The sequence below is a fragment of the Salmo trutta genome, chromosome 10 (assembly GCF_901001165.1).
Source record: "Salmo trutta chromosome 10, fSalTru1.1, whole genome shotgun sequence".
Classification (NCBI taxonomy): domain Eukaryota; kingdom Metazoa; phylum Chordata; class Actinopteri; order Salmoniformes; family Salmonidae; genus Salmo; species Salmo trutta.
This window is the reverse complement of record NC_042966.1, coordinates 18401650-18426186: the sequence shown is the minus strand read 5'-3', so window position 1 is coordinate 18426186 and position 24537 is coordinate 18401650. Positions and strand designations below refer to the sequence as shown.

General features: G+C 45.1%; 3 protein-coding genes across 5 annotated transcripts; 1 reads left to right on the top strand and 2 right to left on the bottom strand.

The window, feature by feature from the left end:
- Positions 1-22: 22 nt before the first annotated feature.
- On the bottom strand, positions 23-2311 carry LOC115201258 (histone H3.3). Its single transcript, XM_029764738.1, has 4 exons — positions 2178-2311; positions 1181-1312; positions 922-1075; positions 23-782 (listed from the first exon to the last, which is right to left on the bottom strand). The coding sequence occupies exons 2-4, from the start codon at positions 1306-1308 to the stop codon at positions 654-656; spliced, it is 411 nt and encodes a 136-aa protein (XP_029620598.1). The 5' UTR covers positions 1309-1312; positions 2178-2311; the 3' UTR covers positions 23-653.
- On the top strand, positions 2286-11191 carry unk (unk zinc finger). Of its 3 annotated transcripts, none has more exons than XM_029764730.1 (15): positions 2286-2694; positions 4596-4810; positions 5320-5529; positions 6255-6431; positions 6567-6697; positions 6795-6930; positions 7033-7150; positions 7329-7416; positions 7533-7900; positions 8138-8354; positions 8760-8855; positions 8937-9122; positions 9279-9460; positions 9643-9903; positions 10030-11191. In XM_029764730.1, the coding sequence occupies exons 1-15, from the start codon at positions 2665-2667 to the stop codon at positions 10180-10182; spliced, it is 2568 nt and encodes an 855-aa protein (XP_029620590.1). In that variant the 5' UTR covers positions 2286-2664; the 3' UTR covers positions 10183-11191. The 3 variants fall into 3 exon arrangements, with proteins under 3 accessions (XP_029620590.1, XP_029620591.1, XP_029620593.1); XM_029764731.1 differs by lacking the exon at positions 2286-2694 and adding an exon at positions 3518-3907; XM_029764733.1 differs by lacking the exons at positions 2286-2694; positions 4596-4810 and adding an exon at positions 4889-5080.
- LOC115201254 (protein unc-13 homolog D) lies at positions 10872-23144 on the bottom strand. The gene is made up of 34 exons (XM_029764729.1): positions 22978-23144; positions 21595-21627; positions 21421-21471; positions 21128-21184; positions 20884-20991; positions 20646-20705; positions 20432-20498; positions 20045-20225; positions 19814-19858; positions 19648-19719; positions 19491-19560; positions 19185-19289; positions 18758-18850; positions 18572-18672; positions 18371-18488; positions 18161-18282; positions 16772-16862; positions 16614-16670; positions 16375-16472; positions 16158-16209; positions 15944-16074; positions 15695-15815; positions 14648-14800; positions 14400-14495; positions 14001-14207; positions 13753-13827; positions 13548-13627; positions 13248-13362; positions 12453-12524; positions 12218-12301; positions 12015-12135; positions 11805-11928; positions 11393-11610; positions 10872-11316 (listed from the first exon to the last, which is right to left on the bottom strand). Exons 1-34 carry the CDS (start codon positions 23038-23040, stop codon positions 11204-11206), a joined length of 3354 nt encoding a protein of 1117 aa, XP_029620589.1. The 5' UTR covers positions 23041-23144; the 3' UTR covers positions 10872-11203.
- Positions 23145-24537: the final 1393 nt, after the last annotated feature.

The following is a 24537-nucleotide window of genomic DNA, read 5'->3' as shown; positions in this document are numbered from 1 at the left end:
AAGAACCACAAACACATGAGCATTTATTCATAAAGACATTTAATAGAAAGACTACAATGTGACAACGCTTCCATAAATAGTATTAAATGTAGCTGCCAAGGTTTTGTATGTTGGAAAAATAACATGTAAAAAGCAGTTCAGAATATACAGGGGGGCTTTGTCATGCTCCTGGCCATCCCAGACAGTGTCAAGAGGTAAATCCCAACACCACTATGTAGTAGTGAGGTGTTGTGCAAGACATGCTGACAGAGGGTGGAAATTGATGAAGGACCAAGACCATTCCTTCCCCTGGCAGCTGAGAAGAATTCAGTCATCTTGAATCCCTCTTCTCCCCCCACACACCTTGAACCACAAGCAAGAGCTCCAACCTCATCTGGAGCCTATACTATCCACCAGGATCCAAAATGAGCCAGTTAACATTTGAAGAGGGCATCTGATTGAACAGTCAAGTATTACACTATCCTCTACTCAATGTAAAAACAAGCCTCATTTGCAATTAAAGCAGATATTCCTACATTCCTCTTTCCTCACATTGGCCAGATCGGAGTTGAGGTTTGTGGAATGACTGATCTTATTCTAAAATACATTACAAAAAAAAGGAAACAAAAAAAAGATTAATAGGATTATGTCTGGAGCAGGCAGTTGAACACCATTTAAGCCCTCTCTCCCCTTATCCTCCGGGCCAGCTGGATGTCTTTGGGCATGATGGTGACACGCTTGGCGTGGATGGCACACAGGTTGGTGTCCTCGAACAGACCCACCAGGTATGCTTCGCTGGCCTCCTGTTGGAGAGAAGAGAAAGTGGGAAGAAAAAAAAAAAAATCACAAAATATGGGAATAATAAAAATTGTTATCGTTCCAGTTTGCCCTGTCCAGGCCTCATACGATTAGTGTGATAGCAGCAGTCAGTGTGGATCTTACCTGGAGAGCTCCAATGGCAGCACTCTGGAAACGCAGGTCAGTCTTGAAGTCCTGGGCGATTTCTCTCACCAGGCGCTGGAAGGGCAGCTTGCGGATCAGCAGCTCAGTTGACTTCTGGTAACGACGGATCTCACGCAGAGCCACAGTTCCTGGCCTGGGGAATAAAAACAGTACAATGTTAGATTAGATATTAATCCTAAAAATGTGTGAAATTAGAACTGTTATAATGTTGGAAAACCGGTTGAACTGCTCCCAGTACCTGTAACGATGGGGTTTCTTTACTCCTCCGGTGGATGGCGCGCTTTTCCTGGCTGCCTTTGTAGCGAGCTGCTTCCTTGGCGCCTTTCCTCCGGTGGACTTGCGGGCGGTCTGCTTGGTACGAGCCATTTTACTAGAAAATTTAAATAACGGCGATTATGGTCAGTCTGGGATTTGAAGAGGGCAATACGGATTTGAAATAGATTTTCAAAACGAGGCACGACGTCTACGACCTTGGGCTATATGCTGCAAGTTCAGTTGCCTCAAACCAACAGCTCAAATGTTGCAGCCGAAAACGCTTAAAATTGGCCCTGTCACCTTTGCTAGGTAGTGACGATTGTTGCAAAGCTCGCAACAATTGTAACAATCGTTAATTTGAATACTCCCCCTCCCCTAGGTACAGCTCCGAGTGGAGTCTCGTCGGTGCCAGCAGCGCGCTTGATTACGAACAAACCTCCCCGCCTTAACTTGTTGCCCTCCAACATTTCGTATTTTTGCACTGCAGTGCGTACCTCTGTTCGTTTGAGCGGGCAAACGCTATAGCTAAGTGTATTAAATACGTCAAGAACGTTTTGCTATCAATTTAACGAGTCGTTGGGGGTATAACGCCAGCAAAACGAAGACACTTACTGTATAAAAGAGACCGTTAAAAACGTACAGCTACAACACTGATCGACCACTAACCAACCAAGCGCATTAGCACTATGGCTAACGATAGCTAGCAACATGCCATATAGCAACGTTAACGTTCATTAAAACTCACGCTCCTGCTCGAATCGAAAGTCACATTCTTAATAACAAAATAGCTATATAGAAAGAAGAAAATGCAGTAAACCAAGTTAACGTAATTTACCTACAGTACTGTAGCCAACCAAGTCTATTTAGCCTCCAGCCAGCTCAGATATCCAATTGGAATTCTATTGTTCCATATTTAAGACCGTCAACTTGAAATATTTGTGATTGGTAAGAAAACTACCACAACCGCTAAAGTTACTTACCGATTGGTAACTGCCGGATTATTCCAAAACTGAATGTATTTAAAGTTACTCCGTTTCCTTCAGACACACACCACGAATAACGATAACTGGGGAAGTGAGTCAAATGTTATATTTCCCCATGACGTCAACTAACCGTTTATAAATCCGGTTGGTTGAGAACTCGAAACTCGTGAGACCATTGGTTTAAACTCCATCAAAACGTCTCTCTCATTGGTTGTTGTCTGTCCTCTGTAGCCAATCAGCAGCCGAGACATAGGAAAATCGTTTGGTTGAAAATATTGCCATTTCAATGTTTGTTTTTTTAACAAAATGGGATTCATAACATGTCTCAACATGTTCTAACAATTCTGTGTAACTTGAATGACATCACTATAGCTCTTGATCATGTCTCTCAGTTCTATTAAATGACACATAAGAGTCATTGAACAAAGACTTCTTTAGTCGGGGGGAGTTTTGTTAAGATCCGAGGTTCGGTCTAAACATTAACATGGATCGCTTGCGGTATGGTTTTGGAAGCGTAAGGACCTTATCTTTCATATCAGCGAGAAAGAACAAGGAAAAAATGTTAGGTTACATTGATATACACCTTGATAGGGTTAGGCGTCCACATGCTTCACAGACGAAAAAGTTCGGTAGAGTTCGTGCATATATTATGAGGAAGTTTTGGAATTTTGAGATTTTTTTGAGGGGCTGTTCGGGCAAACGACATTTTTCTGGAGACAAGCTGAAGTTCGGAGCCTGGAGATTGGTCAACAGTAGGGATTCTTCAATAGAGCCACACAGTGGAGGTGTCATAATACCCATAAAACCTAGCGGTCAAACAGGGAAATGGTTCCAATTGTTTTTCCACCATTCATTTTTCTCATAAGGGATTTTAGAAACAGGGCTGTGTCTTGTGTAGGCTTACCCTGGCGTGACGTTTTCATAATCATTTAATTCTCTCTCGGACAAGGTGACTTTTAATCAATATATTCGTCTATATTTACTCTAAGATTAAAAAAAATGTTCATTAGCATCAAAGTAGACATCTTTATTTAACTGACTTGCCTAGTTAAAAGTTCAATAAAAACAAATAGGCAAGTCAGTTAAGAACAAATTCTTATTTAATATGACGGCCAAACCTTAACCAGGACGACGCTGGGCCAATTGTGCGCCGCCCTATGGGACTCCCAATCCCAGCTGGTTGTGATACAGCCTGGAATCAAACCAGGGTCGCCTCTAGCACTGAGATGCAGTGCCTTAGACCACTGCGCCACATCATGCAAGACTACAAATCCCTGCACATCATCTCTAGTTGACACCTTTGCTAAGAGGTATTGTGTCAATTTAAAACTTGCCCAAGACAGTTCACAGAATTGTCAATTATTTATTACTACATTTAGCTAACATTAGATAGTTCATCCAGAGATGACCTTTCCCTCGATTTGGAAGTCGCATCCAGATGATCATGGAATTTAAGAGAGAATGCAAGCACATTTGTTCGGCTAGCCGAGTTCTGCTAGGCACCAGCTGAACTGTAGCATGCTGACACCTTTGGTGTTCCCACATGACCATATATCCATGTTACAGCGCTTGGTTACGAGAAGAGATGGCAGACAAGAGGCGACCACCTGTGCTAATTAGTTATTTAGCATGCTCTGAACACCTGTGTGTAAGCGTAACTTGGGAAGTGTAGTTTCGTTGGATGGAGGCACTCATACCATAGTTGTATGGATCTGTTAACTGCTACAGTAAGTGTATTTTTTTTATTTAAAGAAGGATTCTTTCTCACTGATGGAAGATAAGGGCATGTTTGTCTCCAGGCATAAGCAGTCACTTATGTGTAGAATTTCAGGGAATTAGCTTTAAAACTGCAAAAATGTGTCTCCACCCAATGGCAAAATGGATTAGAATTTTAGGAAATTAGCGGAAAAACAGATATTTTTTATTAATCTCTACCCCATGGCAACATAAGTAGAATTGCATTACATTTTTTGTACATATTTCCCTTACAAAAAAAGATTGCAGTTTTGAAACTGCAGGAAAAGTTTAGTAACTTCAGTCGTCTGTGGTATCTTGGAAGTAGTAATTGCAAAATTCTGTTTGAAAGTTAAATAAAAAGTTGAGCATGTTTTGTAACGAATAGTTAATGAATGACCACACACATGTAGGAAACCGTGTAATATTATTTATTATTTGCACAGGGTTTGAGGGAAGTGCTTTGGTTTGCACATAACACATTTCATATGTGTGACTCAAACGTCAAGTACAACTGTATGTATGCTCCGTCTAATAAAGATAATTGTTTTATGTTAAAATTATATTTCTGTGTCTGCACTGACTGCAGTTTAAAGGCAAAGTGGACAGACAATGTTGAACTACATGTCCCACAGTTCTTAGCAAACCCTTCGAACTGACGCTTCCACTTCCTCGTACCAGGCGCAAGCGCGCAAAGGTAAAGAATGCGGACTTCGTCGCACACTGGAAACAGAACGCTGGTACAAAAGCTTCAAAGAGGAAAACATGTCGAAAACACACACGGGGGCTACGACCTCCGGTGGACCTTCTTCCTCCTCATCCTCCTCGCCCGCAGGTGGCACGACGTCTCCCGCCAACGTCCTGCACGTACAGCCTGAGAAACCTCAACACTACACGTACGTAGACCACACAACCTCACGTGTATAAACACACCCAAACACCACTGACGTTAGGATAATTAGTTAAATTGCTCCTGTCGGGTTTGAATTTAAGTATTTTTTACCAGCTATCTCTGATCTGCATTAGTGTGTACCAATTGTAGTTAGGCAATATAAGTGAGAGGCCTACTGTTGACTGAGTTGGCGTGGTTTGGATCTGTACAGTAGCCCTGGACTGTTTGGGGACATTTTGTGTCAGGATATGATAATATGCCGTCAAATTACAGTGTAAGACACTTTAATTGGTCTAACGGTCCATAAGTGGTTCATAAGTTGTCTTTATGTGTCGGTGTGTTTTTGAGAGCGAGTCTGAGAGGGACATGTTTACATCTGCAACATAGGTGAAAAGTTGTGATAACTAATAAGTGCAGCTTGCTATTGTTATTTTTTTGGTATTAAATATAAGACATGCACTAATGTACTACTCCTATATCTCTACCCATTTCCTCTCTTTCCCTCCTATGCAGGTATCTGAAGGAGTTCAGGACAGAACAGTGTCCTCTGTTTGTGCAGCACAAGTGTACCCAGCACCGGCCCTTTGCATGCTTCCACTGGCACTTTCTGAACCAGCGGCGCCGCAGGCCCATCCGCAGGCGGGACGGAACCTTCAACTACAGCCCAGACGTCTACTGCACCAAATACGACGAGGGCACGGGCACCTGCTCTGACGGGGACGAGTAAGTGTGTGTGAGAGAGGAAGAGGCAGATTTTTGATTTGATCTATTGGTACAAAAGACACACTTGTTTAAGTCACTATTTTATGGTGCACTGAAGCCAATGTTTTTGTGGGGTCTCAAATCTGCCCTATTAGGTCAATTCTTGAGTTCCCCACATTAAAGGCATGGACAGACTGGTAGGATTGCCGCTGAGAGTTCTTTGCACCTCTGAACAGAGTGCCGGCCGTAACTTGCAAACCGATTCTACATGTAGAAACGGGCGAAAATTATGACCGTCAATGGCCAACAGAGGGTGGTCCCTATAACACACCAAGTGAACAAACGTCCCGTACTGTGCAGACCGACAATCGGTCTGATGAGTTTCATCCTAAAGATACACAGAACATGCTCCACATTGCATAATAAAGCACCTAAGAATCTGAGATTGAGATTTCTTTTCAGATGGAGGGTACTGTTTATCAATGAGGTGTACCCATTCAGTTGAATAGCTGAGGTGATCATTGTTGACTGCTGTGATTTGCAGCTGAAAACAGCCCCCCCCCCCCCCCCCCCCCCGGGGCCATGCCTCAGACAGATCAGGAGAAGTGCTGACACATTATCACTTTCACACACTCAGCCTATTAACACACACAAGGGGAATGCTAATGAGGAAGACTGTGGCTCTGAGACAATATCACATGACCCAGCAAGATGTGTAGTTTGTTTTCCCCGTTTGTGATTTCCAGATGTCCGTACCTGCATCGTACGGCGGGCGACACAGAGCGGCGGTACCACCTGAGGTACTATAAGACAGGCTCCTGTATCCACGAGACGGACGGGAAGGGCCACTGCAGTAAGAACGGCTCCCACTGCGCCTTTGCACACGGATCACATGATCTACGATGTCCCGTCTACGACGTCAGGTACAGGAGTATACAGTGCAGTGGAGACACATCTTCTGTTCTTCTTCAAATGAAGGTTTAGTTTAATGACCCAAAGCCATTGTTCCACTTTCTAACGGGTCTCGTGGCCATGTGCGCCCCTCTTCCCCTCTCCAGGGAGGTGCAGGTGATGGAGTCTCAGGGGGGGTCGGGGGCTGCTGAGGGAGGAGGGGGGGAGGGCCAGTCGGGGCTGGCGGCCAGTACCGCCCTCATTGAGAAGATCTTGAGTGAGGAACCACGTTGGCAGGGTACGAATATACACATCCTTTAATTGATCAATGGAGGTTCCATGTGAAGGCCATGATTCCAATGATGCTACATTTCTCTCCCTTTCTCTCTCTGTAGATAACACCTATGTGTTGTCCCACTACAAGACAGATCTGTGTAAAAAGCCTCCTCGTCTGTGTCGCCAAGGTTACGCCTGTCCCTACTACCACAACAGCAAAGACAGGCGGCGTAGTCCACACAAACACAAATACAGGTACAAAACATGCACACATCCATTTGAACTGTTTTAAAAAATATATTTTTTACTTGTGTCCCAAAAACAATACTAAAGTGTGCGGGGTCTCTCCCTCTCCAGAGCGCTGCCGTGCCCAGCGGTGAAGCACAGTGAGGAGTGGGGAGATCCCAGTAAGTGTGAGGTGGCAGAGGGATGCCAGTACTGCCACACACGCACAGAGCAGCAGTTTCACCCTGAGGTACGTGGTGCGGTCCGTCCTAACTTCAGAAACATGCTCCTTGTCTCAAATTACAACTACGTCATCCCTTTATACCATTGGCAGATTTGTGCCAAAGTTCGAGTTGGCTACATTTGCTTAACACAAATAAGAACTCTATATTAAATGACAGTGTGTTTTGTCTGATGTGCCTCTCCAGATCTATAAGTCCACGAAGTGTAACGATATGCAGCAGTGTGGCAGCTGTCCCCGGGGCCCCTTCTGTGCCTTTGCACACCTTGACAACAGTAAGTGTCTCAACACCCTAATCGTGTTGTAAAATGAAAGTTAGCAAAATCGTGTTGTAAAATGATAGTTAGCAAGTAAGTAACTGATCTACTCTTTTTCTCCTCCTGTCCCCTAGAGCCCCCTATCAGTGAAGAACCCTCGTTTCAGACCCCCAGCTCCCCACCTCTCCCCCCAGGACCCCAAGACCCTCACCCTGCCCAGGAAGGATGCTCCAGCCCTGGGGGCCGAGGTGGAAGGTCTGGGTCTCTGTCTGGAGGTCCATTCTCCCCATCAGGGGGGGTGTGTGTGGCAGAACAGGGCCTGTTAGGGAGGGTGCTGTCGTTGTGTGAGGACGTGTGTGGGGGAGGCGAACCCCTCTCCCCCTGGGCTGGGGAGGGGGGGTACGGTAGGGCACCGGGGTACGAGAGGGAAGACCATGCCAAACAGAAGAGTTTTACCATGGACCAGCGCAACAGAGAAATGGCGTCTCATCACAGCAAACAGGTACCGTTTTATTGGTGTCAAAATCAACCAGCTTCGAACTATAATTACACATTATTGGCTTGGGTGTCTGTTGCTGCTTCAGCCAGCTTGTCATTCATTGTCTTGATGTCTCTGTAAGGCAGCAATATCACATTGTTGAATGCAGAAACTATTAGGCGACATTGCTTATTGTACAATAACTACACCAGTCTGTATAGAAGATACCATCACCACCCTTCTCGGTCTCTACCTCTCTAGGACCTGTTGGTGTTCCTCCCAGTTGGTAGTCCTCTGAGTCTGTCCTCCAGTGTTCCCTCCAGCCTAGCAGCCACCCCTCCCAGCCCTGCCCCTCCTGGACCCCTCCACCAGGGCCACCACCTCCACCATGGAGCCCCAGCACCAGGCCTCTTCTCGGGCATGAATGCCAACGCACTGCCCTTCTACCCCACCAGTGACACCGTCGAGTCTGTAGTGGGTGAGTCAGTCACACAGGCACAGTAGACTTTTTAAACCCTTATTACTCTTAGTCAGAGGAGCTAGCCATTTTGTAAAATTAGCTGACTATTGTAGTTCACTTCCTAACATTCCATTCAATTAAAAAACTTTATTTATCCCTGAGGGGCAATTGCATGGGATATCTCTGAAGAATATTGCCACTGGATCACTTGATTGCTGTGGGACAGATCTGACAGACTGATGTTTTGGTTGATAATGTGGGACAGATCTGACAGACTGATGTTTTGGTTGATAATGTGGCACAGATCTGACAGACTGATGTTTTGGTTGATAATGTGGCACAGATCTGACAGACTGATGTTTTGGTTGATAATGTGGGACAGGCCTGACAGACTGATGTTTTGGTTGATAATGTGTTGTATAGAGTCAGCTCTGGATGACCTGGACCTGAATGACTTTGGCATGTCTGCCCTGCAGAAAAGTCTGGACAGCAGCTCTGCTCTTCCCAGAGCCATGCTGGGTGAGTATGGAGCCTAGACACATGCATACACCTGAGTGGAATTTCATGATTGATTGATTAAATTATTGGTTGATGTTGCAGGAGGAAATCAGCTCCAGAGTTCTGCTCCTGTCAACATTCCAGGAACCCTCTGCAGCTCTGCCCCTTTCAGCTCCCCCTCGCCCTCTCCACCAATCAGAGCCCACCAATCGCCATTCTTCTCCTCCCATCTATCGCAGCCCAGCAAATCAGAAAGCAGCTTCTTGGGGCCATCGCATAGCTCTTTAGGTTTGTGGATATCTTTTTAGATCATGTATTCTTCTGCCCAAATCTTACGAAATTAGAGGATTTTAAAATGTGGATAATTCTTTAATTCTCCCATACATTCCAAAAACATCTCAGCTAAATACATGTCTCATGTGTTCCGTGTCTCCTGTATTGCAGGTCTGAATGGTATGAGCAGTAGTATCTGGGAGCACCCATCAGGCCAGGGTTCTCCCGGTACGCCCCCGGCCCTGCTACCCACCATGGGCCAGAGCATGGAGACAGCCCGGGTCCGACAGGAACTAGACGATGCTAACAGACTACTGAAACACTGGGACCACACCTGGAGACATACAGCACAGGTACGGGAAGTGGGAGTAGGTGTGGGTTTGTGTGTGTGCATGTTAGTGTACACTAATAAACCAACAGATGGGTCAGACTAAAACATTTTCCCTCTCTTCCTTCCCCTTTTCTCCCTCTGTTGCTCTCTCCCTCTTTTCTCTCATCACCCTCCCCCTCGCTCTACATCCCGCTCTCACTCCAGTCGTGGGCGGTGTTGAAGTCAGACGCAGAGGAGTCTCGTGGCTCGGCCGGTCGGTCGGCTCTTGAAGCGGAGCGGGCCAGGCAGTCTGAGGAGGTGGCAAAGAGACAGACCTCCCTCCTCCAGGAGGCGCTGGAGAGCATGAGGACAGGAGAGAACCCTCACTTGGGCCTCCACCAGCTCCAGCTGCTCCACAGACTGCCTCTAGAGTCTGTCCTCAGTTTGCAGGCCCAGCTCTGTACATGTCTACACACTGTGGAACAGGTAAAGGAGACACACCGATATTTGCAGTATACACATGCAAACTCGCATACACACAGAGCTATGCTTGTTGATGTGAAACATTCCCCAACTAACCAGCAGACTATTCTCTTTCATCCCCCTATCCAGGTGGTGTATAGAAAGCAGTGTCAATGTTGTGTGACGTGTGGAGAGCAGGGATCGGTCTCTCTGCCCTGTGGACATGGTCTACTGTGTGACAGCTGCACCAGCTCTACAGAGTGCCCCCTTTGCCCAGAACAGAACCTAGATCAGTTATCCTGACCTAACTCAACTATCTATAGCCCAGATATAGATATGGTATCCTCACTCAAAGACCAGCCCAAAGACCAGCCTCGGGTCCATATAGTCACTGATTCAAGATCAGATTTCTTTTTTTACATGTACTACCTTTCCATAAGAAATGATTCAGGATCAGCTCTCTAACCACAGACCTGGCTTTAACCATTACAAGCTAAACCACAAATCTAAATCAAATCTACAAATCTAAAGGCATGCATGATCCAGACAGCCATCTCATGATGCAGCCTAAGTGGGCCACCATTTGAAGGAGTACAAGGTTTTAGTTTTTACCGTTAGTTATTATTGTTTTGCTAATGAGACTTCTAGTCCGAGGAAGAATAGGGCTGCATCTCAATAGTATAAAAAGGCTTCCTCTCCTTGCCTCCTTCACACTGATCTGAAACTACAGGAAGGACATATGGTGGAAGCCTACAAAGAAATTGCAGATGAAGGAAGGAAAGCCATGTTAAACTATTTGGCCGCAGCAGTCTGTGTTTCTTACAGATAGTTTCTGTGCGTGACTGACTCAGGTTGCAGTCTGTAATATTATTATTCTTTGTTGACCGGAAAGATGGGAGCATGTTAACACAATCAAGAAAAATGTACTATTCAATTGTTTAGTCTGAAATTATGCCGATTTTTCATTTAATAACAAGGCGCTTCACGTTAACTCAAATGCCAGCCTTTTTTAATAAAAATCTATGTATAATGTTTTTGGGGCATAATTTACATTTGTAAGCATTTAGATATTTCACAGTATGTCAAACTCGTGTCAAATATACATAGTTGTTGTATGTCACCTGACTACATCAGGTGTCAGGCTTTGGAAACAGCAGGGGTGTGTGGGTGTGTTGATAACCAGTGAAAAGACATGATCACTACTATACATAGACCTGGCACAAAGTTCACACCTTGTCCTACTGCATCCACCAACAGTGTTTCATTTTGTGTGTTTTGGTATAGAAAAATAAAACAAATGTATATTTTTGGATGAAGCTGTGTGTTATTGTTGTTTCCCCTCCTGTGACTGTTTCTCTCTCTGTCTGCGTTTCTTCACAAACAGCTGAGCCTCCCTCTCTCCTCTCCTTGACTCCAACAGCTTCAGGATACTGTCATCTGGAGAGAACACACACACTTCAGTATCATGCACGTTTTGTGTTTAATTTTCACAGAATTGAATTCCAAATCATACCGTTTGGTTTGGGGTGCATGAGCGGCAGGCGTATCTGGGCTGGGGAGGGGTCTGGCTGGTGCCCCTGTCTCTCCCCTGATCCCCCTCCAACCCCCGGCACTGCCTTCAGAGCCAGGAAGGCCTCCCCCTCGAAGTCGTCTGTTGTCAGGGTGTCATAGTCCAACACTGTCACCACCAGACATGCCCCCGCAGCCTTGCACTGCTCCACTGACACCAGACTGACAGAGGGAGTACGTAAAGAAGAAGAAGAGGGGAATGAAGAGTGGGATATGGGAGAGATAATTACTTGTATAGTTCCTACGGGTAGGGATGAGTAGGAGGCAAGGTTAAAGTGGAAAAGATCTGAGAGACTTGGGTTATCCGCTGCCACCAATGTAATGGCGGAAGGGCAGCAGTTGGAGCTGGCGCTTACAACTCGAAGGCCTCGTCGAACAGGGGGTTGAGGTCACAGTTCTTGATCTGGGTGGTGCGAGGCTCCACCTCAGAAAACACATGACCAGGCTCCAGACGCAACTGGACAAACGGATCACTGGAACCTGGAGAGAGACAGGAGACATACCTGATCTGTAAGAAGACCTGTCTAGTAGACCTGTCTAGGAGACGAGGAGAGGGAACCAATTACCGTTGGAGTCCATGGGTAGGAGGTTAGCTGCATTCAACACTTCCACTCTGAGTCTATGGTCAGACCTCCTGTAGGATGCTAGGAGTGTGACCGCGCCGTACTTCTCTCCACTGTAAACCTTCTGTTACACACAAACACAGATTCAATGTATTCTCTATAGCAATGCTTTTTACTGTTATACAACAAATAAAATAGGCTCTTACCTGCTCCCATACTTTCCTATCCAGGAATTTCTCTATGAGCTGCTGGCAGTTGAGAGAGTTGTGTGTCAGATGAGCTTTCAGAATCTCAATGAATGAGTAGAGAGAGGAAAGAGAGTTATTGTATAGTGTTTATAACCCAAGGTCCCCCCCCCCCCATTTCATGTTTCTACATGTCCTTATAGAACCATATATGTTTCTAACAATATAATGTGCAATGTAACCAACATGAACTCACCTTGTAGCTGTCAATGTGAAGAGTATCCAGTGGCAGTCCATTCCCCTCAGCATGAAAACACTGCTCCAGACACTGCAACACACAGTCAGAAATGTTCTGAAGTGTGTATTTAAGAATAATGTATTAACCTGGAGTGTGTACACAGTAGCATACTAACCTGGAGTGTGTACACAGTAGCATACTAACCTGGAGTGTGTACTCAGTACTGTACTAACCTGGAGTGTGTACTCAGTACTGTACTAACCTGGAGTGTGTGCTCAGTACTGTACTAACCTGGAGTGTGTACTCAGTACCGTACTAACCTGGAGTGTGTACTCAGTACCGTACTAACCTGGAGTGTGTACTCAGTACCGTACTAACCTGGAGTGTGTACTCAGTAGCATACTAACCTGGAGTGTGTACTCAGTAGCATACTAACCTGGAGTGTGTACACAGTAGCATACTAACCTGGAGTGTGTACTCAGTACTGTACTAACCTGGAGTGTGTACTCAGTACTGTACTAACCTGGAGTGTGTACTCAGTACCGTACTAACCTGGAGTGTGTACACAGTAGCATACTAACCTGGAGTGTGTACTCAGTACTGTACTAACCTGGAGTGTGTACTCAGTACCGTACTAACCTGGAGTGTGTACTCAGTACCGTACTAACCTGGAGTGTGTACTCAGTACTGTACTAACCTGGAGTGTGTGCTCAGTACCGTACTAACCTGGAGTGTGTACTCAGTACTGTACTATCCTGGAGTGTGTAATCAGTAGCATACTAACCTGGAGTGTGTACTCAGTAGCATACTAACCTGGAGTGTGAATTTCAGACGTTGACAGAACACCATGAGTCCATCCTCCTGCTTCTGCTGTGTAGCTACCTGGTATAAGGTCCTTATGGAGTTAGTCCACAACGGAGTCAACAGACTAGGGAAGGAAGGAAGAGTGGAGATGACGAGAATATGTGAAATGCTTGGCAACTACTCCTCTAAGATATTCATACAGGTATGCTGGAGCAAAGAGGGTGATACCAGTTCAGTACCAGTTGGACCACAGGTGAGTGTGTGATCGGCACTACAGGTATGTGTGTGTGTACGTGTGAGTACCTGTACCTGTTGAAGTTCTCTTGGACTAGGTTCTCATTCATGTACTGCAGTTCTCTCTCCAGATATTTTATCAGGGGAACCACAGCCTACGATAAGGGACACATGGAACAGTTCATGTCAGTTACAGTAATATGCTTTTCATAAGTCAAGGAAATGTTTGTCTATAAATTCAGTATTGCTGAATCGGAAATGGCTGACGCCAGTTTCTTACTTCTTCAGTGGACTTGGAGGGGATTCTGCATCGAGTAGACATGCTGCGGACGTACATCGCAATGTCTGAATTCAGCTGGAGAGAGCGAGAGAGAGATACTTCAATAACTATAAACTATATTAATGAAGGTGACTATAGGCCAATTTCTGAAGCGTTTGGGAACGTAAAAACATACTGAACGCAGCCCTGGCCTAGGTCTCTTTTGACTCTCCTCCATTGAACCCCACCGCTCTCTCCTACACCCCTACCTTCCGTCCAACGGTCTCTAAGGCAGAGCGTATCTCTTTGTTGAGGACCCCCTGTGCATGCTGCAGCTGTGAGTTGAGCACGTTGTGGAACTGAGGGTCCCCTATCACGTGAAGGGTGCGTTCTCGAAGCCCTGCCCAGTTGAGTTGCTGGGGCAGGCGGATCAGCACTGACCTAAGGTGTTCCAAGTCATTCACTACTACACACAGCTGGGGGGGGGGGGGGGGGGGTGAAAGAGGGAGAGACACAGAGAGATGGCGATGAACATAATTCACTTAAATGTAGTTGAGAGAAGAGGAGATAGACACACAAAAACTGTGGTTGAGATGGACACAAGTAGAAAGAGAAGGAAAGTAAATGAAAGTGGAAGCGGATAGAGGGAGGAGTGTTCTTCCCCTCACCATGTTGACAGCGCTGCCGGGGTCTGAGTTCTCAGACAGCTCCCTGACGCGCTCCTTCAGGATACGACAGTAGTTCATCACAATCTTACACACGTCCTGAACGCACACCGCGCGCACACACGCGAAAAAATGAGCAAAAACGTGTATGCCAACAACAGTAAATGTGTGTATGATAGAGCATGTCCTTGTCTAGTCATGATGAGATACTACGTGTACTTGCATGACAATGTATGTTTATGATGCAGTACCTCAGTGAGTTTGACCATGAGCATAAAGGCCTCCTCAGGGTCTGGCCAGGAGAGTTGCTCCCACAGCTGACAGATGGGCTGGACGCAGGTCACCAGGTCTACGGCTGACGAGCTGTGTTTTATGGGCACCGGGCCCAGCTGCAGCGGCTGGAGCTTGGGGAAGACAGGAGAGAGAGGGAGGGAGTGAGTGAGTATCTTACCTGGCTTTAAAAGACGCACGCCAGACATTTTTTTTTACTTTTCCTGTTGAAAAACAATATCCCACGTATAAATACAGTAATGTAGACAAAAATATGTTTTGAGGAAAATAGTATTTTTTTGTTGTTGCGAACTTCAAGATGTAGGCCATTCAGGGAGTTGGTCTGATGGTGCCCTCTGATGTCATCGGCCTCCTCCGTGCTTGGAGGGAAAAATAGAGGAGCAATAGAGAACAAAATAGGAAAGTCCAATCCCCCCACTTGTGCCAAATCACGAGGATACCTCGACCACCTATCGAGATGTGCTTTTTGTTGAGTATATCAGGTGATAAATGAGGTGAAAAGGAGACTGGAGTGCCACTTTAAGGTGTACAGTGAATATTTTAGCTGGTATCTATTCTACTTAATTATATTATTCAATTAAATTATTGTAAAAACTGGTAGACTGAAAGGACTGTATAGGTTGTATTGCTGATGTTGGTATGGGCTACCGTGGAATTGTGTCGGTAAGAACACACAGAGAGACGGAGAACAGCTCAAAAGGCTATAGCCTATTTTAATCATAGAATGTAATAGCAGGGATGATAGGATGGTACAGATTGTTTATTTTCAATAAATGCATCAACAGGTAAAAGGTATAACCTACTGAACTACTACAACCACTGAAAGGTATCAACTGGAGGTTCGTCAGGCTGCCACAAATTGCCTGCAGGTGTGTGTATTTAACCTTGTGAAGGGGCTGAAGTCCCGCCTCTGCTGGAAGGAGAATGGGCGGGAGAATGGTAGTTTTGATTGAGGAGTGGGTGGAATTCCACTCTATTCTAGGTGTAGTGTTATAATAGTATGTTACCTGGTCCACCTGTACAGCTCTCTCCACCCTGTCCTGAGTGGTGCGGAAGGCCTTTTTCAACCAATAGGGAAGCGCCTCACGGAAGCCCTCATGGAAGTTAGTCAGCTCCAACAGTTTACCCCTGAAACAACATAACAGTCTTAGCTCTATCATATAGTGTAGTAGTGTGAAGTACTGAGTATGTGTAAGGGAGTAGTGTGTAAGTAGTGTGTACTACTGAGTATGTAGCATAAGGGAGTAATCTCTGACCTTTTCTGTAGGAAGGCCTTGTCTTTGTGGATGACCTGTAGACTTAGGTAGAGAGGGAACAGGCTATTGGCTAGATTCTGCTCCATCTCACCCTCCAACAGGCTTAGAGTGTCTCTCACCTCCCCCGCCAGCTACAGGAGACAGAGGGGGAAAGGTGTGAGTTATACAGAGGAGAGAGAGGGGTAGAGAGTAAAAAACGCTGGACTCCACTTACCAGGAAGTCCAGCTTTTGGTAGACCACAGTGAACACATCCACCTGCACAGCACTACAGAGAGAGAGAGAAAGAGAGAGAGAGAGAGAGAGAGAGAGAAACAACCCCATTCAAGTCCATTCCCATTCATATGATAAACAACCAGACCTTCTTCGTACTGAAGACAGACAAGGACACCTCCCACTATACTTATGTTCTGCATGGTCGTCTGTCTCTTACCTGACAAACACTCTATTCCAGCTGTCCTTGTTGTGCTTGATGTCCTGCTGTACTTCACCTATCAGCCTAGAGAGAGCACCCACGGTCTCTGTCAGGTCCTGGGAAGAGGGAAATGGGGGGGGGTGGAAAGAGAGATAAAGTTACAGGATGTGTGTAAAGGGAAAGTGTGTAAAGAAGTGCATGATGTGCTTTGAAATTGATATGTGGGAGGGGTCTCTCTTCCTTTGTCTGTAGCCTACCTTGGTCATGGGCTGGTGTAACCCTTTCTTTATGGTGAACCACTCCTGTGTACCAGACTGAGGCAAACAAAGACACTGAGTCTTACAGAGTAATAGCTCTGTGGATCACTCACAGTATTAACTGTAGACTTCATAGTAGTCTTTCGATATGTACTTACATGCACAGCCTCGTTGATCTCGTCATGTAGGTCAAACTGAGCTGCGTTCAGCTTCTGAAATGCCTGTGTCTTACAGACCTGAGACAGGATCCTACAACAAAACGACACACAGGTTGTTCATTAGCTCTGTTTTAATAAACACATAATATATGACACACACACACATGCACGCACGCACACACACATTTTACAGTAAACAAATTGGCAACAGACTTTCAGCACGCTTATAGGGAAGGACATTCAACAAGCACAGCACTTACACAAATGACTGATGATTGGCTGAGAGAAATTGATGATCAAAATATTGTGGGGGCTGTTTTGTTAGACTTCAGTGTGGCTTTTGACATTATCGATCATGGTCTGCTGTCGGAAAAATGTAAGTGTTATGGCTTTACACCTGATGGGTCAAGTAGAATCAGGAATTGTTCCATATATAATGTGTTTATTAAAACAGCTGCAGTCAGTTTCAGAATGAGCGACAAGGAATAAGTTAGTCCTAAATATTAAAAAAACTAAAAGCATTGTATTTGGGACAAATCATTCATTGAACCCTAAACCTCAACAAAATCTTGTAATAAATAATGTGGAAATTGAGCAAGTTGAGGTGACTAAACTGCTTAGAGTAACTCTGGATTGTAAACTGTCATGGTTAAAACATATTGATGCAGTAGTAGCTTAGATGGGGAGAAGTCTGTCTATAATAAAGCGATGCTCTGCCTTCTTAACAGCACTATCAACAAGGCAGGTCCTACAGGACCTAGTTTTGTCGCACCTGGACTACTGTTCAGTCGTGTGGTCAGCTGCCACAAAGAGGGACTTAGGAAATCTGCAATTGGCTCAGAACAGAGCAGCACGGCTGGCCATTGGATGTACACAGAGAGAAAACATTAATAATATGGATGTCAATCTCTCCTGGCTCGAAGTGGAGGAGAGACTGACTTCATCACTACTTGTATTTGTGAGAGGTATTGACATGTTGAAAGCACCGAGCTGTCTGTTTAAACGACTAGCACACAGCTCAGACACCCATGCATACCCCACAAGACATGCCACCAGAGTCTCTTCACAATCCCCAAGTCCAGAAGAGACAGTGGGAGGTGAACAGTACTACATAGAGCCATGATTACATTGAACTCTATTCCACATCAGGTAACTGATGCAAGCAGTAGAATCAGATTTAAAAAACAGATAAACATACACCTTATGGAACAGCGAGGACTGTGAAGCAACACAAACAGGAAGAGTAGCTGCTGACTTGGCAGTTGGTAATGGGGATCCAAAATAAATACACACACACACACACACACACACACACACACACACACACACACACACACACACACACACACACACACACACACACACACACACACACACACAGCAGGGTACCTGAGCAGTGTGTGTAAGCGAGGGGTAGCGTCCTGCGTTGGGGGAAAGATGTCTCTGTATTTGGCCACGAGACACAGTCCGTACTGCAGGAAACCATGGAGAGAGTCCCCTAGCTCCTGTTTCTGTACACATATGTTTGTGTTTATTTCATTAGTGAATGATATACACAGTATATAATATGCAATAAAAGCAAAGTAAAGCCTGTCTTACCTGTTGGTAGGGCAGCTCCTGCTGGTGCCAGTGGTACTCTATACTGGTCAGCTGCTGGAGCAGCACTGAGGAGTCCACCTCTAAACTCTGGTATAGTTTACTGTAGGCCATCCACTTCCTATAAAACATATAGTGTCAATTTGAACATGTATGTGAGTGTAGATGTGTGTATGTGTTTTGAGTGTGCGGTGGCCTACTTACGCCAGGTCCTGCAGGAAAGGTGAGAGGTTATTCTGAGTGGCGTAGAGTTCCAACAGGGTCTGTCCCTCCCCACACAACTCCCCCTTCCATGGAACACTACCCTGAGGCAGGTGTATTACCTTCACAGGTTAACCACTAGATGTACAGGTATATGACTGTCAAATGTTGGAACTGAACATGTATTACCTGCTGCTGAGAGATGTGTGACTGGACAAACTGCAGGAGGATCCCACAGTAGCTGACGTAAGCACTACGACCATCACTCAATGTCCCGTCTCTCTGTCACAGACAAACAAATACTATAATTGGTCAGATTATTTTTTCACATACAATTAATACAATTGTACAGCAGACATATCACCAACTACAAGTGATAACCTGAGCTTACTATAGATCAACAACTATTACTAACTGTTAATAAAACACTGTTTTACAGTTATCTCACAGTTACTGTAAGAGAAAGACCACCCTGCTCCTTGGGTGTTTCTCTCATCCGTCTGACTAGATGTGTAGATTGACAATTTTGGTTTTGTGTGTTCATTATGTTGACCAATTCTGCTTTATTTAACATAATTTGCCACTAGAAAGTTGTAGAGGGACTTGAGCTCCATACCTCTTTATGGATGAATTTGAGCTGCAGATGACACTGGCCCCGATCTGGATACGTCTCTGTCCTCGGCTCCAGAACATACCAGTTATCCTCTGTACAATGCAGGTCCTTCACACACACACACACACACACACACACACACACACACACACACACACACACACACACACACACGCACACGCACGCACGCACGCACACACACGCACATGCACACATGCGCACGCACGCATGCACACACACACACACATTAGGAGTGTTGCTTGGTGAGCATCAGGGTGGGTGAGCATGTGTGTTTTGGAACTGCTTTACCTTCAGTCTCAGCACAATGTTTCCCAAGTAATCATCCTGGCCTTTCTCCTTCTTAGCATCTTTGATCATCCTGAATGGGATCAGAAACGATCAACATTGGGATAACGTGTGTGTGTGTGTGTGTGTGTGCGAGTGTGTGTGTGTATGCAAGCTCTACCTCCTCAGTCCATGGAAATTGGTTCGGATCTCCTCTAGCTTCTGTGCCAGAGACAACTCCTCATCCTTGTCCCTATGAGAGAGAGATTGATCAGAATGAATATGAAGTAACAGATTGAGTTTCTTTTACTTCAACCTAACAGAACAGTGGTTTACTGGAAACTCACCACATCTCAATGTGGAAGCTGGCCACTGTAGTGTCTTCAAACTCCCTACCAGCCCAGGGGAAGAAATATGTTTACAATCTCCATGAGAGACACCACATGGAGTAGCTTCAGTGTTTACTTTGTCAGGATGTTCAAGGGACCAGGCTATTTCAAGGCACCCTATGTAAAGTAAACTCATAGATTTGTTATATTTATAGGTTCTAGGTGCTATGTAAACGTTCCTTCACGCACAGTACAAAGGTCTGGTTCCAGATGGGGTTGAGGGTCTGTTTCTTTGTGTCCGTCGTGTAAACCTTCTCGTCCGAGACGGCGTCCTTCACCACGGCTTTACGGGGTTTAGGTCTGGACCGCCGTGTCCTGCTCTCCTTCTCATCCTCCAGGATGGTCAGCAAGCAGTATGGGTCACTGAAACCTGGGGACAACATGACACAACCCACCGGAGGTCAGCTATAGTTGGATTCGCAGGCCACGATAGTAAAACTTCTGCTAGATCTCTAGTTCCTAAACGAACCAACCTAAATAGAGAAATCTCTTGCCAACTCCAGATAATCAAAATAGTTTACCCTAACCCTAAGTTAATTTAATTGCGTTCACAGATCTGAGGTGAGGATAACGTACCACTGACGTCTTTTCCCAGGATGCCCTTGGCTTCCTTCACAGTGGCCATCAGACAGTAGACTGGAGGCTGTGGACAAGACTCAGACTCAGGAACTCAGAAAAATAATAGGTGGACTCTTGCATACGACAAAACCCCCCTTAGATACTGTAAAGATAAATACTGCTGGTTCAAATGGCTTCTCATAGACCTTTGAAACTCCTCTGCTAAACTCACCTCTGTGTTCTGGACCCTCTCTGTCAGACTCTGGTGTTCATCCACTGCCATAGAGAAAGCCTAAAGGGGGAGGGGTAGTTTGATAGCAACAAGGTATTAGTATTGAACAATGAAATAATCAGAGCACAGCATTTGGTCTGTGAAAGGTTGAGGACAGAGAGAGTGTGAATAGATGTCATGTAAATGAGAGGGTTAGTATATTAGAGGGTTAGTTGAGTTTGTTTGGTTAGATTGTCACCTCTCTGATGTATTGGTGCAGCTGGTTGTCAGTGAAGTCCTCTGCCGAGGCTGGCTTCCCCAGCTTGTGGGTGATAGTGTACAGCAGCTCTTTATACAGCGACTTGAGCTGGGAGGGAGAAGATGTGGGAGAAAGAGAGAGAAGATGGACAAACATGAACCTTCAATAGGGACTCTGAAAGGACTGCTGTAGAAAAAAAGCCAATGAAAACAAGCACAATTCTTATAAGTTATAGTGACGATACCTCTTGCTCCTTGTGTCTTTTCTCATTCTCTTCTGGGTTCTCATTCTCTTTAAAGTCCTGAAAGTACATAGATCATGTTATCTACTGTGTGTGCTGTATTCGGGAAATGCCGAAGTCAAAGTCACAGTTCATAAAGTGATTGTGTACAAACTTACTTAATAGTTTATTCGATAATGACAAATACAATCAAGACACAACATCATTGATTATGATACTCATTGCAGCACGAGGCTTTAGCTCCTACTGCTTTACCACCCATGTCCCTATGTGGAGAACAAAGGAGCTGGACCCACCCTTGTGTCCTTCTCTTTCCTGGTCATCCCCAGTTTACGGGCAGGGGAGCTCTGAGAGAAAGAGGGATTACACACAATACCGTAATACAGGAAACCTTGGTGGTGGGAAGCATGTATAGCAAAATAGCATTCATATTTTGTGCAGATTTAAAATAGAGGTTCTTCTCACTCTACCTGTCTCTGTCTGTTGCAAGTTGAGCCACGAGTCTGTATGGAGGCAAATGTGGAAGGGAAACAACACAGTTTAGCCACTGGTGGTCAAGAAACCCCTGGCCCTATACTTATCCTAGAAATCCACGCTATAGATAGGCCAAATGTACCTGCTGGGACATATCAATTAGGCAATAGTGGGGAGCTTGAGAAATGTCTGAGTTTTAATGTGAAACAAACCCATGCATAGTCAGGGTGACACAAGTCAGATAGTCATCGATTCTGGCAGGGACTTCCTCATTGAAGGCGATAAGGAAACTACACTACTCCAGTCTCTGTACACAAATTTAGGATTGGATAAAAAATAATGCACATAAAACATGACGCACACACAGGTATTAAAACTATGGAGGCCTCCCGGGTGGCGCAGTGGTCCAAGGCACTGCATCGCAGTGTGCCACCAGAGATTCTGGGTTCGAACCCAGGCTCTGTCGCAGCCGGCCGCAACCGGGAGGCCCATGGGGCGGCGCACAATTGGCCCAGCGTCGTCCGGGTTAGGGAGGGTTTGGCCGGCAGGGATATCCTTGTCTCATCGCGCACTAACGACTCCTGTGTCGGGCCGGGCGCAGTGCACGCTGACCAGGTCGCCAGGTGTACGGTGTTTCCTCCGGCACATTGGTGCGGCTGGCTTCCGGGTTGGATGTGCGCTGTGTTAAGAAGCAGTGCGGCTTGGTTGGGTTGTGTTTCAGAGGACGCATTCCTCTCCCGAGTCCGTGCGGGAGTTGTAGCGATGAGACAAGACAGTAACTACTAACAATTGGATACCACAAAATTGGGAAGGAAAAGGGGGTAAAAATAAATAAAAATATGGTGTGGTTATTTTAGGAAAAGTGAAAACACATCCCTTTCCATACAGTATCATCTGACCTCAAGTAGTACCGACTAGTACCGAAGTATGATTCATGGTCACATCTTATCTAGAAATACCAAATGTAATGCTTACACTGCATGTAATGCTTACACAGTACATTAACAACAATTCAAGTGTTATTAAAACATCAATGATCATGACACATTTCGTCTCAATACAAAAGGTATTTTGAAGTCACTCAAAACTTAACCGACGCGAAAAATAAAGTTTTGCAAACCAATTTCACCTCAGCATCCGTTGAGGCCATCCTCCCAAACTGTTATCTAAGAGGACATCAAACTCTAACCACACACACACGAACGAGCCTGTTGATATCCATAGTGCCAAAATGCAATATAAACCCTTTCTAATAAGATGGGCCAATGCCAGTACAATAAAGGTGTTTCACAGAAGACGAATGATTTATTTAGTTGTGTATTACAAATATGAGCACATTAAATTAACTTATTTTCTACATGACAAAGTTTGGTACTTGCCTGATCGGGAGGTTGTAGTAGATTGTCTCCTGTTCTGGAGAATCCATCCTGACTTGTCATCATGGTTGAGGTGGACGAACAGCCAAATGCCCGTCTTTGGTGAGACTGTGTGACTGAGTGTGTGTGGCTGTGTGTTGTCTGCTGTGTCTAGTGGATGAGAGGCTATACGAGAGAGCAGTGCTATCGCTTAGCAACAGGAAGTCATCATTTCCTGTTGAAGGTGGTTGCTGTAACTTGCAACCGTTATCTTTGTCCAAATGCCATCTCTCTCTTTCTCTTGCAAACTGTATACAGTAGTGTACACACACTCAAACGCATAAACAAACAAACACACACACACCATCCATCACTTTCTAGACCATGGCATGTTTCTCTCTCCCCTGCATGGTGTTCTCTTCTCGTTTGTCTCTGTTTCAACAAAACTCATCAGCCCATCACCACCAAGCTTCCTCTAGAAACTACAGTGAACCTCAGTGACTTCATCAACATCTTGGTTTAAACTCAGTGTTCAACACAATGTAAGGGGTCTGAGTTTTGCCTGACCAAGAAGGCTATAACTATGGCTCTCAGGGCCTTACACATGCCACATGGCAATGTCCTGTTATGTGTAGATTATGCAAGGCAATAAAATGTAAATATTGAACATGGTTGCTTAGCATTAGGCATGGAAATGTCCACAGTAGCAATCCTGTTATGTAAAAAATATAACACAAGACAGGGGCGCAACTTTTACTGGGGATGGGGACATGTCCCCCCCACATTCTGAAATTGCACTTTTGTTCCCCCCAGTTTTATCATTGGAATGTGATACAAAACGAGGCAATGGTGTGCTTTAGGAACATGTGGAAGCCGGCCCACACACACTTCTTAAACCAAAATTGCGCCCTTGACACAAGATATAACAATACATTTAACTTGGATGTTGGGAGCTCAACCCCTCCACGGTAAAGCACAGCACAGAATTTACAGTCAAGAGAAAGCCTTCTTGGAATATCACTGCTGAAGAAGGTGGGGAGCATGATGGGCTTTTGCAGCCTGCACTGACGACAAAATGTACTCATCAAACCTGGGGTGTATTCATTACATCTTGTAATGGAAACGTTTACCGTTTAAGAACCAAATGGAAGCAAACAGAGCAAATGACCGTTCAAAACAATTTTTTCCTGTTGGAGCTATTTTTTCCCCCAGTTGTCTTGAATGCACTGAAGTCGGAAGTCAGAGATTTCCGAGTTCCCATTTGTTTTTAACGTGGCATGAGACCTGACTAGCTGTTCTTGACCAAAAATGTCCTGCAGGGAAAATAAAAGAGAAAATAATTTGATCATGAAATACAGTTTTCATTGTTCAGTTGTGCTTACATACAGGGATGACTAACCTACACACATTTGTGAAGGTTTTCTGCGTCAACCAATGTATGGTGTCAACAACAGTACTTGCACCTATAGCTGCGGGAAGTACAGTGAGGGAAAAAAGTATTTGATCCCCTGCTGATTTTGTACGTTTGCCCACTGACAAAGAAATGATCAGTCTATAATTTTAATGGTCGGTTTATTTGAACAG

Coding starts and splice junctions, on each gene's coding strand:
- LOC115201258 (XM_029764738.1), bottom strand. CDS start 1,308: ATGGCTCGTACCAAGCAGACCGCCCGCAAGTCCACCGGAGGAAAGGCG. Junction 1,076..1,180: donor AAGAAACCCCATCGTTACAG/GTACTGGGAGCA, acceptor TTTATTCCCCAG/GCCAGGAACTGTGGCTCTGC. Junction 783..921: donor CTGCCATTGGAGCTCTCCAG/GTAAGATCCACA, acceptor TCTCTCCAACAG/GAGGCCAGCGAAGCATACCT.
- unk (XM_029764730.1), top strand. CDS start 2,665: ATGGATCGCTTGCGGTATGGTTTTGGAAGC. Junction 5,530..6,254: donor ACCTGCTCTGACGGGGACGA/GTAAGTGTGTGT, acceptor TGTGATTTCCAG/ATGTCCGTACCTGCATCGTA. Junction 9,904..10,029: donor GTCTACACACTGTGGAACAG/GTAAAGGAGACA, acceptor CCCCCTATCCAG/GTGGTGTATAGAAAGCAGTG.
- LOC115201254 (XM_029764729.1), bottom strand. CDS start 23,040: ATGATGACAAGTCAGGATGGATTCTCCAGAACAGGAGACAATCTACTA. Junction 18,283..18,370: donor AGGAGCTGCCCTACCAACAG/GTAAGACAGGCT, acceptor ATATGTGTACAG/AAACAGGAGCTAGGGGACTC. Junction 11,611..11,804: donor TTCGACGAGGCCTTCGAGTT/GTAAGCGCCAGC, acceptor TCCCTCTGTCAG/TCTGGTGTCAGTGGAGCAGT.